Source organism: Electrona antarctica (genome assembly GCF_951216825.1).
Source record: "Electrona antarctica genome assembly, chromosome: 10".
Taxonomy (NCBI): Eukaryota; Metazoa; Chordata; class Actinopteri; order Myctophiformes; family Myctophidae; genus Electrona; species Electrona antarctica.
The window spans coordinates 3,133,274-3,149,232 of record NC_136791.1 but is presented as its reverse complement, the minus strand read 5'-3'; the positions used below and the strand labels follow the sequence as shown (position 1 = coordinate 3,149,232).

Sequence of the window (15,959 nt, the reverse complement as noted above, 5' to 3'; positions counted from 1 at the left end):
ACAGGTGTGTGACTTTCCCAGTAAAGTCCAATCAACTGAATTTGCCACAGTTGCACACTAGTCAAGTTGTAGGAACATCTCAAGGACAATCGGTGAAAACAGGATGCATTTGAGCTTAGTTTTGAGTGTCATATCAAAGAGTGTGAATACTTGTGTACATGTGAGATTTCAGTTTTCTATTTTTAATACATTTGAGAAAAATGCTAGAAAAAGAAATCCACTTTGTGACTATGGGCTGTTGTGTGTAGATCGATGAGAAAAAAATATGAATTTAATCCCTTTTGAAATGAGGCTGTAACAAAAGGTGAAGGAGTGTGAATACTTTCCGGATGCACTGATACTAATAATGTAACGTGACTGCCACTGACCTGACGTGTGACTGGTCAGTGAGGCGCTATCCCCCGCCCCTCCGCTGTGACTGGTCAGAGAGGCGCTATCCCCCGCCCCTCCGCTGTGACTGGTCAGAGAGGCGCTATCCCCCGCCCCTCCGCTGTGACTGGTCAGCGAGGCGCTATCCCCCGCCCCTCCGCTGTGACTGACATCCCCGACGTCCTGTGAGCGGATGGAGAGTCTCTGGAAGAAGTCCTGAAGCTCCTCCTCATCCGGGAATGACGAGTTCCTATTGGATCTCCAGCCGGTCGGTGGGCGGGACTTAGGACTGCTATCCACACGTGCGTCAGGCCCAAGGCCGGCCGCCATTGGTGGGTTTGGTTCTGTAGAGGAAGATGGTGTTGTGTTGCTATACACAGAGAGAGAGAGAGAGAGAGAGAGAGAGAGATAATGATTACATTTGATGATGATAGAACATGATAGAACTATTTCACTTATGACAACATTTTACAGGCACATAAAATAGTTAATAAACGTTCTTGTGAAACTATCATTTATACTATTTTACAGACATAACTTCCGACACCAGTTTCAGTTAAAGTACAAAGTATGACAATGTTGTAGTATTAGAATCAACGTATGAAATAGATTACCTAAATAAGAAGGAGCTAAATATACAGTATAGTCAGAACAGAGACTGTAATGCATTGGTTCATTTGGCATTAATTTGTGAAGAACACGGACAAATACAAAATAAAGGAAAGAAAAGCATAAAAAGTTAAAATATGGAGATAGGCATCAACAAAATAAACATCAATACTGTATAAATACTGTACATTGTGGTGGTGTTTGGGGTTTGGCTTCTGGAGGACAGAGGGCTGGAGGCGGCAGATCTTCCCCGGGTCCAGAGCTTCGTTTTGGGGCTACTCTTCTGAGAAGAGCCCTGGGAAAAACACATCAAACCCATTCAGGACGGGAACCCCTTTTGGTGTTTTAAGCATTATGTTATACTTTAGCTGTTGAAAAAATAGCAGATCTACAAGCTCATAGCGCTTGTAGATCTGCTATTTTTAGAAAAATCCTAAAAATGTGGCGCAAATATTTGAATATATATTCTTTCAGAGCGAACAGGGTTCGCTCTTTCAGGGGGGGGGGGGTCCCTGGAACAACATATTTTTAGATGGGTGTCCGCGGTCAAATACAGATAATTCCGCGGGTCCTTGACATGAAAAAGGTTGTTCAGTACTGAACAACATGGCTCCTTTGAGAACCACCAGGGGCAAAACCCGCTCGGAACCATGGATGAATTCGGACATACTGGCTGCAATGAAAGCCAGAGACAAAAAATGCTCTGAAGTTCTAAAATGCAAGTCAAAGCTAGCCAAGCGCTTCGACAGTGTTCGCCAAGCTCGTTTGAACAACCTAAATACACAACGAATCAAACTACGAAACAGTGTAACTGCCATGACCAAATCAGCTAAAAGTAACTTCATTAATGATAAAGCTCAGGAAAACAAAAACAATCCTCATGAGCTCTGGAAGCTACTAAACAATCAACTAAGCTATGGTCAGAAACTAAAAACCAGATTTTCGAACATAAACATCAAATCTGACAACACTCTCATCACTGACAACCTTGATGTGGCCAACTACTTGAATATCTTCTTTACAAACATAGCAACAACTCTGGTTAACAAACTGCCCTCCCACTCTGGGCTCTTTGGTGTAGAGCACATTACAACCTTCTACAAAAACCTAGGTGTTTGTAAAGACGATTTTAAACTAGTTATGGTAACAACTGATGAGGTAATTAAGAAACTGAGTGCCCTCCAACCCCACAAGGCCACAGGCCATGACAACATTCCCTCCAAATTTCTCAGAGACTCAGCCATCTCTATAGCTCCTATCATCACCCACATAGTAAACCTCTCCATCAAACAGGGACAGGTCCCCCAAGATTTCAAACTGGCCAAAGTAACCCCCTTGCACAAGAAAGGGAGTAAATTAGACCCCGGCAACTACCGCCCTATTTCTATTCTTAGTTCCATCTCGAAAGTGATGGAAAAAATAGTCTATGAACAGGTTGAAAAGTATCTTGCCACTAATAAATTATTGTACGAGTTCCAATCTGGCTTCAGAACATCCCACTCCACTGACACATGCCTTCTCTATTTGAGCGACCACATCAAACAAGAGGTGGACGCTGGCAAATACTGCGGCATGGTCATGCTGGACCTCCAAAAGGCTTTTGACACCGTGAACCACTCCATACTGGTTAACAAGCTAAAAGCAATTGGTTTCGATAGCACATCAGTGAGCTGGATGCAATCCTACCTGGAGGGGAGAGAACAGATGGTGGAAGTGAACGGAACACTGTCCCCCCCCCCCTCCCAGTGAGCTGTGGCGTTCCACAAGGAAGCATACTAGGGCCTCTACTGTTCCTAATATATGTAAACGACATGACTTCAGCCTGTGACTGCAACTTGTTCCTGTTCGCAGATGACTCAGCACTGCTGGTCCCGGACAGGGACAAACTGCAGGTTGAAAATGCCCTCAGCTCTGAACTCGGTAGAATCTGCACCTGGCTCGCTGATAACAAACTATCTTTACACCTGGGAAAAACTGAATCCATTCTCTTTGGCTCTATTAGTAATCTCAGCAAGGCAAATGGCTTCTTGGTTAGAGTGGGTGACAATGTTATCACACGTAAAGATGAAATTACCTACCTAGGTTCCATCCTGGAGGCTAATCTTTCCGGTGATAAAATGGCCACCAACGTAATCAAAAAAGTCAACCATAGAACAAGATTCCTCTACAGGATCTCCTCACTGGTCAACAAAAACACCTTGAAGACCTTAACAGGAGCCCTTGTACAGGGTTTCTTTGACTATGCATGCACCTCCTGGTACCACAGCACCTCAAAGGCCCTTAAAACCAGGCTCCAGACTTCCCAAAACAAACTGGTCAGGCTCCTACTTGATCTAGCCCCCCGAACCCACCTCACCCCTGCCCACTTCGACAGGCTGGAATGGCTTAGGGTCGACGACAGAGTACAGCATCTTGCAATGGGTCTGGTCCACAAGATTCGATACACCACCAAGATACCCATGTACCTGTCTAGATACTTCCTTAATGTTAACGAAGTCCACACCCACAACACCAGAGGGAGTGCAACGAACCATGTACAACCCAGATTCGGCACAAACAAGGGACTAAATTCTTTTCGCTCCTATGCCACCAAAATGTGGAACGCCCTACCAACTGTCATTAAGACATACGAATCCCTTGACTCCTTCAAAACCGCTCTCAAAGGGCACCTACGGATGGCTGCAATTCGAAACTGGCCCCCGTAAAATCTGAATCCCCCCCCCCCCGCCCCCCCCTTCTTTCCCCTCACTGTATATATTTCTTTTCCCTTTTTACCTCCTTTTTGATGAATTCCTGTTCTGTCTATAGAAGTGTCTATTTGTACGTCTCTAAATGTTTTGATGATTTGAACATGGTGGACCCTGTTGGAAACAAGTGTAATGCTTAATTGGGTCGTCCACTCACAGTTAACAGCCTTTGTATTGAGTTTGTGCTTGAAATGTACTGTAATTCTGCAAACTGTTAATAAATTCTTCAATCAATCAATCAAAGCACCACTGATATAGAAACATAGTTATTTTGTATTTATTTTTTTAAACTGTAAATGATTTAGAAGACATTTAGTAGAATCTGCTCTCAGGTCTAAATGGTTTAAACCCAAGGGGCCAGTGAGGCTATTCAACGTTGAAGCACTGGGCCCTAGTGGTAGGAGGAGGGACTACAGGCGGACCCGTGGATTCATGACCGGGAAACCCCGTGCAGCTGGGCTTTAACATTGAGCGCTCGGTTGCATACGTCACTCCGGACCTCAAAGTTGAGGTCCGGAGGAGGGACTTCCGGGCAGTCTTCCGGGTGCTTCAAAACGCCACTGAGCAACTTCCACTGACATGAATAGCTGGGGGGGGCGGAGCTTCGCGCCAGTTCAGTCTCTATCCTTTTATATACTCTATGGTTAAACCACATTACAGGAGAATTTCGGACTAAAGGGCTTTCTTACCTTTATTTGTAGTTGTTACGTCCCCACCAAAGAGGTCCAGGTGTTATTTTGTGCAAAAGTGCATTATTGGCTACCATAAGCCCTCAATGGGGGTTGGGTTTTTGTGATAATTCTCTTATTTCCTCTATCCATTTCTGAAAATGTGTACTTGTAGCTTTGTTTGTCGTTCAAGTACAATCAACAAGTCCGGCTACACACCTTCAGGGGCGTCGTCTCCCCTAGCTCCACCCCCAACGGACAGTAGTGGGAGTCGTCAACCTCGACGAGCTCTTTCCTCTTGGCGGCCAATGGGGTGCTCCGTTGTGCAGAGGCGGCCAATGGGGCGCTCTGCCGCTCAGAGGCATTGTGGGTGTTGTGGTTCTGGGGAGGTAAGCTGCGAACCAGGGCCAGGCTGTGGAAATCCCCACAAGCCACCTGTATGCAAACACATTGAGATTAACGTCGTAGTTACAACGATGTAATAAACATAATATTAACACACACACACACAAACACACATGCACACACATGCACACACACACCCACGTACACACAAGATGTGTTTGAAATAGCTCACAAGTGGGATTTGGCAATAGCTTCGCTTTGAGGTTACAAACAACTGATAAACACGCACGCATGCACGCACGCACGCGCGCACGCACACGCACACACACACACACACACACACACACACACACACACACACACACACACACACACACACACACACACACACACACACACACACACACACACACACACACACACACATACCTGAATGACGTGTCTGCCTGCCAAGTGTTCAACCTGAAACATGAACACAAAGGTACTGTAAACTGGTCTGAATCGTTTGTTCCAACCGCAACATAATGCTTAAAAACACCAAACGGGCGTTTACCCTGAATGGGTAAAAGGTTTTAGTTGACGGGATTAACACTGAATGCAACGCACGGTCCCAGACAGACCACTGAATGCAACGCACGGTCCCAGACAGACCTTGCGTGGCTTCCAGACAGGGAAGGTTTTGGTGACCAGGCCCAGTTGGCACCCGGAGCCCCAGGACCACACCTCCTGCTGGGCAGACACGACCAGGGTGTGTTCCCTCCCGCACGACACGTCCACCACCCTGACCCCGAGTGGAGGGACCACGTCACTGTCCACGATGCCGACGGGCGAGGCTTCGGCCACGAAGAGAGGACCTCTGGCTGTCAAAGAGAGGAGGGGAGGGGAGAGGAGAGGAGAGGAGAGGAGGGGAGGGGAGGGGAGAGGAAAGGAGAGGAGAGGAGAGGAGAGGAGAGGAGAGGAGAGGAGAGGAGGGGAGAGGAGAGGAGAGGAGAGGAGAGGAGAGGAGAGGAGAGGAGAGGAGAGGAGAGGAGAGAGGGGAGGTTAACCGAATAACCACAGTGTTTGTAGAGCAGTGGTTTCAGGCCTTAAAGCTGCAATAAGCAATAATATATGACAGCCAGCAATGGGTAGAACGCTCCCAAAATAATGAGTCTCTGTGACACATCTAGGGGCCGTGTGAGGAGTTGTGAGCTTCTAAGGTCTGCTATTTTCACAATTGTTGCCTTTTTCTTAATATTATTTGACAAATTTTGGCCAATGTTTGACCAGTTTTTTTTACAGAATAGAAAAAAAATAGCTTGGACCTTCCTCAGGAAGTCAGGCTTGTTGTTGTTATTATATATATATACTTGTTTATTTATGTGTTCCTCCATGGAAGACAGGGTGTGAAGAGTGAAGGGTGAAACTAACCGGGGTCTTCGTGCGGTGGGACGTCTCTCTCTCTCCCCGTCAGCCCACACTGTCCAGCGGCGTTCTCCCCCCACGTGAACACCCCGCCCTGCTCGCTGAGCGCCGCGCAGTGGAAGCCCCCCGCGGCCACGCGGACCACGACCTGGCCGCACAGAGAGCTCTCTATCAGGGGAGAGGAGGCCGGGACCACCAGGCCCCGACGCCACGTCAGCTCTCCAAACGTATACACCACGCCACCTGGAGCAAGGACACCGAGGACCCCCCATATGAAAATAATGTTCTCAGCCAGGGACCCCCAGAAGAGAAAATTAGTGATAAAAAGTATAAAACATTGTTCAAAACACAGTATATCTATCTAATAATTTAGCAGACACTCGCTCGCCGTCTAAATCGCTCGGTCGCTGTCAGTCAGTCAGAGTACTTCCTTAGCATAGAGCAAGACAGCTGCTCGCTTTCTGCGCCTCCTCACAACGCCATGACGCACGGACCGCCTCACGGAACCTAGCGCCGCACAGCCCTGTCCTCCACCCTCAATCGGCCCTGCATTACACCGCCCTGTCCTCCACCCTCAATCTGCCCTGCATTACACCGCCCTGTCCTCCACCCTCAATCTGCCCTGCATTACACACGCCCTGTCCTCCAACCTCAATCTGCCCTGCATTACACACGCCCTGTCCTCCACCCTCAATCTGCCCCGCATTACACAGCCCTGTCCTCCACCCTCAATCTGCCCTGCATTACACAGCCCTGTCCTCCAACCTCAATCTGCCCTGCATTACACAGCCCTGTCCTCCAACCTCAATCTGCCCTGCATTACACAGCCCTGTCCTCCACCCTCAATCTGCCCTGCATTACACAGCCCTGTCCTCCACCCTCAATCTGCCCTGCATTACACAGCCCTGTCCTCCACCCTCAATCGGCCCTGCATTACACAGCCCTGTCCTCCAACCTCAATCTGCCCTGCATTACACAGCCCTGTCCTCCACCCTCAATCTGCCCTGCATTACACAGCCCTGTCCTCCAACCTCAATCTGCCCTGCATTACACAGCCCTGTCCTCCACCCTCAATCTGCCCTGCATTACACAGCCCTGTCCTCCACCCTCAATCTGCCCTGCATTACACAGCCCTGTCCTCCACCCTCAATCTGCCCTGCATTACACAGCCCTGTCCTCCACCCTCAATCGGCCCTGCATTACACAGCCCTGTCCTCCAACCTCAATCTGCCCTGCATTACACAGCCCTGTCCTCCACCCTCAATCTGCCCTGCATTACACAGCCCTGTCCTCCACCCTCAATCGGCCCTGCATTACACAGCCCTGTCCTCCACCCTCAATCTGCCCTGCATTACACAGCCCTGTCCTCCACCCTCAATCGGCCCTGCATTACACCGCCCTGTCCTCCACCCTCAATCTGCCCTGCATTACACAGCCCTGTCCTCCACCCTCAATCTGCCCTGCATTACACACGCCAAACATTCTAACTAAATTAGAATGTTTGGCAATTAAATTAATTTGCGACAAAAAAAAAACATCTCCCCGCAAATCACCTGGTGTCACCAGTGAAATGCATGTTGGGACGGACACAGATTAATACTGGGACACACTTTTCCGCGCAACAGACCCACACGCCCACACTGAACATCATTTGCTGTTCATATATTCAGAACGGGTAAGGACTAGTATATATTCAGAACGGGTAAGGACTAGTATATATTCAGAACGGGTAAGGACTAGTATATATTTGTTTAATAGCCATGTAGAAATGGATAAAGTGGTTAAAATGATTGTGATGATTGTAATCAACTACTTTTGCCCCCCCCCCAAGGACCCCTGGGGTCCCCTGCACACCGCAAGGACCCCTGGGGTCCCCTGCACACCCCAAGGACCCCTGGGGTCCCCCTGCACACCCCAAGGACCCCTGGGGTCCCCCTGCACACCCCAAGGACCCCTGGGGTCCCCTTGCACACCCCCCCAAGGACCCCTGGGGTCCCCTGCACACCCCAAGGACCCCTGGGGTCCCCTGCACACCCCAAGGACCCCTGGGGTCCCCCTGCACACCCCAAGGACCCCTGGGGTCCCCTGCACACCCCAAGGACCCCTGGGGTCCCCTGCACACCCCAAGGACCCCTGGGGTCCCCTGCACACCCCCCCAAGGACCCCTGGGGTCCCCCTGCACACCCCAAGGACCCCTGGGGTCCCCTGCACACCCCCCCAAGGACCCCTGGGGTCCCCCTGCACACCCCAAGGACCCCTGGGGTCCCCTGCACACCCCCCCAAGGACCCCTGGGGTCCCCCTGCACACCCCAAGGACCCCTGGGGTCCCCTGCACACCCCAAGGACCCCTGGGGTCCCCTGCACACCCCCCCCAAGGACCCCTGGGGTCCCCCTGCACACCCCAAGGACCCCTGGGGTCCCCTGCACACCCCCCCAAGGACCCCTGGGGTCCCCCTGCACACCCCACGGACCCCTGGGGTCCCCCTGCACACCCCAAGGACCCCTGGGGTCCCCTGCACACCCCCCCAAGGACCCCTGGGGTCCCCCTGCACACCCCACGGACCCCTGGGGTCCCCCTGCACACCCCAAGGACCCCTGGGGTCCCCTGCACACCCCCCCAAGGACCCCTGGGGTCCCCCTGCACACCCCCCCAAGGACCCCTGGGGTCCCCTGCACACCCCACGGACCCCTGGGGTCCCCCTGCACACCCCACTTTGAAAACTACTAACTAGAATGTATGCAAAGTGGTGTAATAACTAAGTACATTTACTTTAAAAGTGGTGTTGGCTTAAAATAGGTGCTTTCTGATAGTAACTTGGGGACTCGGGATACCATAGTCCGGCAGACAACAGGCTTCTTTTCTTTAAAGTGGGAAATATTTAGTATATAGTTTTTTTTATTGGCCTAAAATATTGTCTATATTATACATTGATGAATCCACTTGCTGACCGGCTCTCGGTATTGAGCAATTATTTGTATAGTGGGGATATGTGTAACATCCATACCATTAACATCCATACCATTAACATCCATACCATTAACATCCCAGAGAATTGATTTTAAAATCCTCCTATTCACTTTTAAATCTCTCAACGGCCTGCCCCCCCCCCCATATATGGCCGAACTCACACAACCCCTCCAGAGCTCTGAGGTCTGCTGACCAGTTACTGCTGACTGTGCCAACAACCCCAACCCTCAGAACAAAAGGTGACCGTGCCTTTGCGGTGGCAGCCCCTGAGCTGTGGAACAAACTCACCCCCCCATATTAGAGGTTAGGGTTAGCATGGCCATGTTTAAGTCCCTACTTAGCCATGTGTAAGTCCCTACTTGGCCATGTTTAAGCATGGCCATGTTTAAGTCCCTACTTACTACTTAGCCATGTTTAAGTCCCTACTTGGCCATGTTTAAGTCCCTACTTGGCCATGTTTAAGCATGGCCATGTTTAAGTCCCTACTTAGCCATGTTTAAGCATGGCCATGTTTAAGTCCCTACTTGGCCATGTTTAAGCATGGCCATGTTTAAGTCCCTACTTGGCCATGTTTAAGCATGGCCATGTTTAAGTCCCTACTTGGCCATGTTTAAGTCCCTACTTGGCCATGTTTAAGCATGGCCATGTTTAAGTCCCTACTTAGCCATGTTTAAGCATGGCCATGTTTAAGTCCCTACTTAAAACGCACCTTTTTTCCCTGGTTATCTGATTTTATAAGCTATATGTTTTTCTTCGCTCTGCTTGATGTATTTGCATTTTGCTTTAATTTATTTTGTTGTGAAGCACTTTGTTCAACCCTGGTTGTGTTAATATGTGCTATATAAATGAAGGCTGATTTGATTTGATCCTATATAAGGCAAGTTTTTAAAATTTGTATTATGCTTTACAGTAAAATTTGTATTATGCTTTACAGTAACTTAAGTAGCATGTGTTTCATGATTCTGAATCATTCGTTTTGCACAAACACTCCTTGGGCTAAAAACAGCCATAGCCACTTGCACAAATGTGCTCAAAATGCGCTGGTTGTATTTGGTCTCCTGCTCTTCTATTGAGACATTGAAACGCTGTGTCTTGGTTGGAGACAACCTTTGACACCCTCTGTTTCCGCTTTGAATTGAGTCAGAATGTATTTCTCTCCAGAGCAAGCAGGCAGGCTCTATAAGAAATGTCAGAACTTGACCTGGGTTCAAATCCGGGGTAGAACGGGGCGCTGCTCAGCTGTGAACCGCGTCCATGTGGAATCCGTTCAAGACTGTATCTTGAACGGTGACGTCATGGTTTGGACGCAAAACAAATTTCAGTTCAAGCTGACAATAACGTTTTATCGTATCGTATCGAATGTAAAATGACACAGATGCTTTCCTGGTCTGAATGGGTTAAAGATAGAGTGCCGTGATTTTTTTTCCCACTCTAAAACATGATCATCAGCCTGGGCCATGGCTCAGCGGTCCAGGGCTCCAGGCCTGGGCCGTGGCTCAGCGGTCCAGGGCTCCAGGCCTGGGCCGTGGCTCAGCGGTCCAGGGCTCCAGGCCTGGGCCGTGGCTCAGCGGTCCAGGGCTCCAGGCCTGGGCCGTGGCTCAGCGGTCCAGGGCTCCAGGCCTGGGCCGTGGCTCAGCGGTCCAGGGCTCCAGGCCTGGGCCGTGGCTCAGCGGTCCAGGGCTCCAGGCCTGGGCCGTGGCTCAGCGGTCCAGGGCTCCAGGCCTGGGCCGTGGCTCAGCGTTCCAGGCACCTTGGCTGGTAATCCAGTCTGGCAGTGTGCCGCGGGTTCGACTCCCGATCCCGACGGCCTTTACTGCATGTCTTCCTCTCCGTCTCTCTCCCCATTTCCTGTCAGCCTACTGTCTATCCCTCCATAAAATAATATATATAAAATAAAGGCAAAAGCCACAAGAAAACATTAAAAAATAAAACATGATCATCAGGTGTTATTGTTATATAAAGGAGGAAGATTATTTTTCTCAAAAAAAGTATACAGGATTTGTTCAAATGTAATTTGTATGTGGACACGCCCACCAGTTCATTATGTATGCCTGGTTTGCCTGGTGGGTGGTGATGGGTGGTGATCCACCTCAACTGTACACTTCAGGGGAAAAGGCCCGCTCTACTCAGACAGTTTCATATAGTTGCAGGCGTGTGCTTGGTGCAGATTCAAAATGAACATATAGAAAATGAATAAAATCCGCACATCCAGTGGAGTAAGAGTCTTTGTTTAATGATCAAAGTGCTCCGCAGCAGCAGTCATACCAGACAGACAAACGCGTTGCTGCGGAGCACTTTGATCATTAAACAAAGACTCTTACTCGACTGGATGTGCGGATTTTATTCATTTTCCACCTCAACTGAAGCCACACCATAGAGTATAAAGAAGGATAGAGACTGAACTGGCGCGAACTTTTATGTCTGGATGTATGGGCTGTCATGGCCAGAAAGTAGTGTTTTGACACTCAGTAGGCGTTCCTGCATAATTTCAGTTTCAGCCTCCAGGAAGAAACCCTAAATACAAAGGGAAGACATCATTGCACATAACAACCACACCAAGGGCTCTAATTAGGAACTGTCACCTCATAAACACATGACATAACAACCACATCAAGGGCTCTAATGAAGTATACTGTCACCTCATAAACACATGACATAACAACCACACCAAGGGGTCTAATGAGGAACTGTCACCTCATAAACACAAAAAATAAAAACATCACGACACTCCATCTTTAAATTGTCACTTCACTGTGGGGAAGTAAATTGCTTTTCACTTAAACACCCAGGACAACACTCCACATGTCCCAGACTCTTCTCCCTTTCCTAAAACACCCAGGACAACGCTCCACACGTCCCAGACTCTTCTCCCTTTCCTAAAACACCCAGGACAACGCTCCACACGTCCCAGATTCTTCTCCCTTGCCTAAAACAACCAGGACAACATTCCACACGTCCCACACTCTTCTCCCTTGCCTAAAACACCCAGGACAACATTCCACACGTCCCACACTCTTCTCCCTTGCCTAAAACACCCAGGACAACATTCCACACGTCCCACACTCTTCTCCCTTGCCTAAAACACCCAGGACAACATTCCACACGTCCCACACTCTTCTCCCTTGCCTAAAACACCCAGGACAACATTCCACACGTCCCACACTCTTCTCCCTTGCCTAAAACACCCAGGACAACGCTCCACACGTCCCAGACTCTTCTCCCTTTCCTAAAACACCCAGGACAACGCTCCACACGTCCCAGACTCTTCTCCCTTGCCTAAAACACCCAGGACAACATTCCACACGTCCCACACTCTTCTCCCTTGCCTAAAACACCCAGGACAACACTCCACACGTCCCAGACTCTTCTCCCTTTCCTAAAACACCCAGGACAACATTCCACACTCTTCTCCCTTGCCTAAAACACCAGGACAACATTCCACACGTCCCAGACTCTTCTCACTTCCATAAAACACCCAGGACAACATTCCACACTTCCCAGACTCTTCTCACTTCCATAAAACACCCTGGAAAACACTCCACACGTCCTACCTAGACACTTCTCCCTTCCATAAAACACCCTGGACTACGCTCCTAGGCTCTCGCACACGCACACACACACCTTGTGTGAGTATGAGTCCATGGTAGGCCCCCAGGGCAGCTTGGATGACAGGTCTGGACAGCAGCACTCTGTCGATGAGGGGCCCCTCACTGGAAGAACCTGACTGCCACAGGTAGAGCACCCCTCGCTCTGTAGAAGGGGGCCCCCGTTCCTCATCCACAGAGCTGTGGAGCACACATGCACGCACGCACAAACACACACACACACACACACGCACGCACACGCACAAACGTGAAAAAGGTTGAGCACCACTGACAAAGAAACATAGATTTTTCAGGAAACTTTTAGGATTTAGAAGCCTTTTTTTTTATCGGCCTCAGGTCCAAATGGGTTCAACAAGAGAATGAATGAATGTACTGACCCGTATGTAGAACCACCAGGGGTTTCCATCTACTCATACACTGAATTTACTGAAACATTTGTTTTAACTGCAAGCTGGTATATTGGAAACCGTGGCATCTCGAGGAGATAAACGCGACAGTGCAGTTGTGCGTGCGTGCGTGCGTGCGTGCGTGCGTGCGTGCGTGCGTGCGTGCGTGCGTACTTTCTGTTCTCCATTAGTGCAGCTTCTTCATTGCAGGTCATAATGAAACCATTGTTGCCACACTGTGGGGTCATCCATCTACACACACACTGTGGGGTCATCCATCTACACGCCTCACGTGTTGGAAGAGCCACCAGCAGCTCTGGAGAATGGAGATTATAAAACGAAAATGAAACAAAATTAATTTATAAAGCAGATTTAGAAATACTCTCCTTGACCAAAGTGCCAGAGCGCTGATGTCCTTTACGTCACTCGCTCATCCCCTGGTTCACGGAAGTATTTTCTCTATGAAGAATAAACAAGCTGTCTCTGCGTAATTGTCAGGGAGGTGTCTCTCTGTATCGTTTACGACCGTCAGTCACTCATATATGATACAGTCTGTTTCTAGCGAAAATCTAACTAATTCAGCAGCAGTAACATTATCGTTTTCTCTCAGTCAGTTGATTCTTCATGTCCATACTGCGCCCTATCCCTGTTTTTAGGACTCGAACTTCGGCAGGAATTTTCGAGCGAACCTTCGAACCATTCGTTTCTAATTCATTTGAAAGATAACCTTCTTGGGGGGGGGGGGGGGGGGGGAGCATGTAACTTTGAGAAAGTGTCATAGTAGCTTGTTTACAACTGAAACGGACTTCCTGTGCACTAACTTCCTCTTCAAAATAACAGCCACATGTAATGATTAGTCAACACTAGTTTTATTTTTAAGTCTACTTACAGGACATTAACATCACCTTTGAGTTCCTCAAAATCCGACCGAGTCACTCAGACCAAAAAGGTCTTTATATATGGATATATATGCAGCCCAACAAAACGTAGCCTACACCTGCCCAAAGCCAAAGTTTTTCAAGTTGTTTAACGACGTACTCGACTTATAGGCTACTATGAGTCTATGAGATTGACAGTTGACGATACTGTGTACTGGTTTGTCTTGCGCTGATTTGAATGAAAACACAGGCGTGCAATTATACTTTATATACGGATCCCGACAACAGTGTTATCCCATTCCCCACACGTGGATAAAGAAGAGGGCAAAGTAGGAGCTGTTTATAAGTGCATTGAGTGTCGCGCCTTAATATTCCAAGAGACAAGACTTTTTTTTTTCCCTCTCACCCTCTACTGCAGCCACAGTCTGTAGGGAACCTCTCTCTCTCTCTGTCTGTCCACATGTATGTCTGCCTGGCTGGGTCGAGTCTCTCGGAAATTCGGAATGTCACAGATTTATTTTGGATTTCGGAACCATTTTTTTGGACCCATGAAGAGCTCTACTGTGTAGTGTGTGTGAGCTAGCTAGCTAACAGAGCAGACCTACAAGCTCACAACGCGTCGCAGCCCTGGTCCAGTGCTTACAGCGAGTAGAGAGAGACTCGCTGTAAGCACTGGACCAGGGCTACTATTTAGCTATGTTTTTTGTCTTTTAACCTGTAGCACTAGCTAGCTATACTCGGGCAAATATTGAAGTTATTAAAAAAGACGCCTATCCATCATTGCCGTAGGGAAAAAAAAATATTTTTTAAATAAAATAAAATAAATTCCTTGCGACCCATCCGTCCGCGAAAAAATAAAAAAAAATATATAATAAAATAAATTCCCTACCGACCCAGCCCAAAAATGACAGCCAATCGGAGACAAACAATGTATTTTGCTTGGCCTAACCGTCTCAGCTGTTGGTGCGCAAATGTGCCTTGCAAAAAAAAGAATAATAATAATAATAAAATAAAATAAAACCAATGGTTCAAGCCCATTAATTAAGATCCGAGTGCCAACCCTAACGAGCGAAGGTTCGAACCCCGAATGTTCGGGGACAGCCTTAAATTCCATATGAGTGAAACGGCCGGGATGACATGTTTATTTTTCAAACACAGTTCTTCAAACACAGATCTAAAATCCCTAATGCAAATAAAAAGTACATGAACCTGTGGATTTGCACCCTCTACCGATATTGACGTCAGACTTCGGTGCTCTATGCAGAATACTATAAACAACAACAAACAACATACAACTCACAGGCACATTTTCACATTTGCAAATAAAGCATTATTAAAAACCATACACTTCAAATTAGTGTAACGCATTACTATTGACAATATTAAAGTGATGAATGCATTACTAGTGACTACACATTAATGCATTAGTAACTGATTGAAATTCCTTTTGCATAATGAGCTATTTTAATGTAAACTACATTTACTTACAGCTTCTTCTAAAAAAATGAATATTGTGTAAACTTTTCTTCCCTAATTCAAAAAGTGAAACTTTCATATATTCTCAATTCATTGTGCATAAAGTGAAGTATTTAAAACTTTTTTTTTTAATCTTGATGATTATGGCGTGAATCAAAAAATCAAAAAAATCCTTTCTCCACAAGAAAAACTATATTTATTATATTATATTTATATATTTCAACAGAGCCATTTACCAGGAGATTTGAGTACTTTGTGCTTCAGTATGTTGACAAGCTTTATGGAGATGCTGATGTGATTTTCCTTTCCAGCTCGATTTGGCACCTGCCCATAATGCCAAACTACATTACACTTGTTTACAAGAGGGTCCACCTTGTTCAATTCATCAAAACATTTAGAGACGTAGCCTACAAATACACTTCTTTATAGCCAAAGAACAGACAATACTGTAAAGCTACTTTTACTCGAGTTAGAATTTGAAAGCAGTACTTTTACTTAGTATTC

The 15,959-nt window shown here is 47.6% G+C and overlaps 2 protein-coding genes across 2 annotated transcripts in view; one reads left to right on the top strand and one right to left on the bottom strand.

The window, feature by feature from the left end:
- LOC306931501 (alsin-like) overlaps nucleotides 1–61 on the top strand; it is a gene marked incomplete at its 3' end in the record, with an annotated part of 37,131 nt that extends 37,070 nt beyond the window's left edge. Inside the window, exon 15 of the mRNA XM_079512902.1 lies at nucleotides 5–61. Within this exon, the coding sequence (XP_079369028.1) occupies nucleotides 5–61 (57 nt within the window). The remainder of the gene's footprint in view (nucleotides 1–4) is intronic.
- Nucleotides 62–168: 107 nt separating this feature from the next.
- On the bottom strand, nucleotides 169–13,358 carry LOC306931499 (alsin-like; the record flags this gene model as incomplete). Its single annotated transcript, XM_079512898.1, has 9 exons — nucleotides 13,276–13,358; nucleotides 12,732–12,895; nucleotides 6,149–6,385; nucleotides 5,390–5,598; nucleotides 5,168–5,200; nucleotides 4,613–4,828; nucleotides 1,167–1,273; nucleotides 369–739; nucleotides 169–176 (listed from the first exon to the last, which is right to left on the bottom strand). The coding sequence occupies exons 1-9, from the start codon at nucleotides 13,347–13,349 to the stop codon at nucleotides 169–171; spliced, it is 1,419 nt and encodes a 472-aa protein (XP_079369024.1). The 5' UTR covers nucleotides 13,350–13,358.
- Between the last annotated feature and the right edge of the window lie 2,601 nt (nucleotides 13,359–15,959).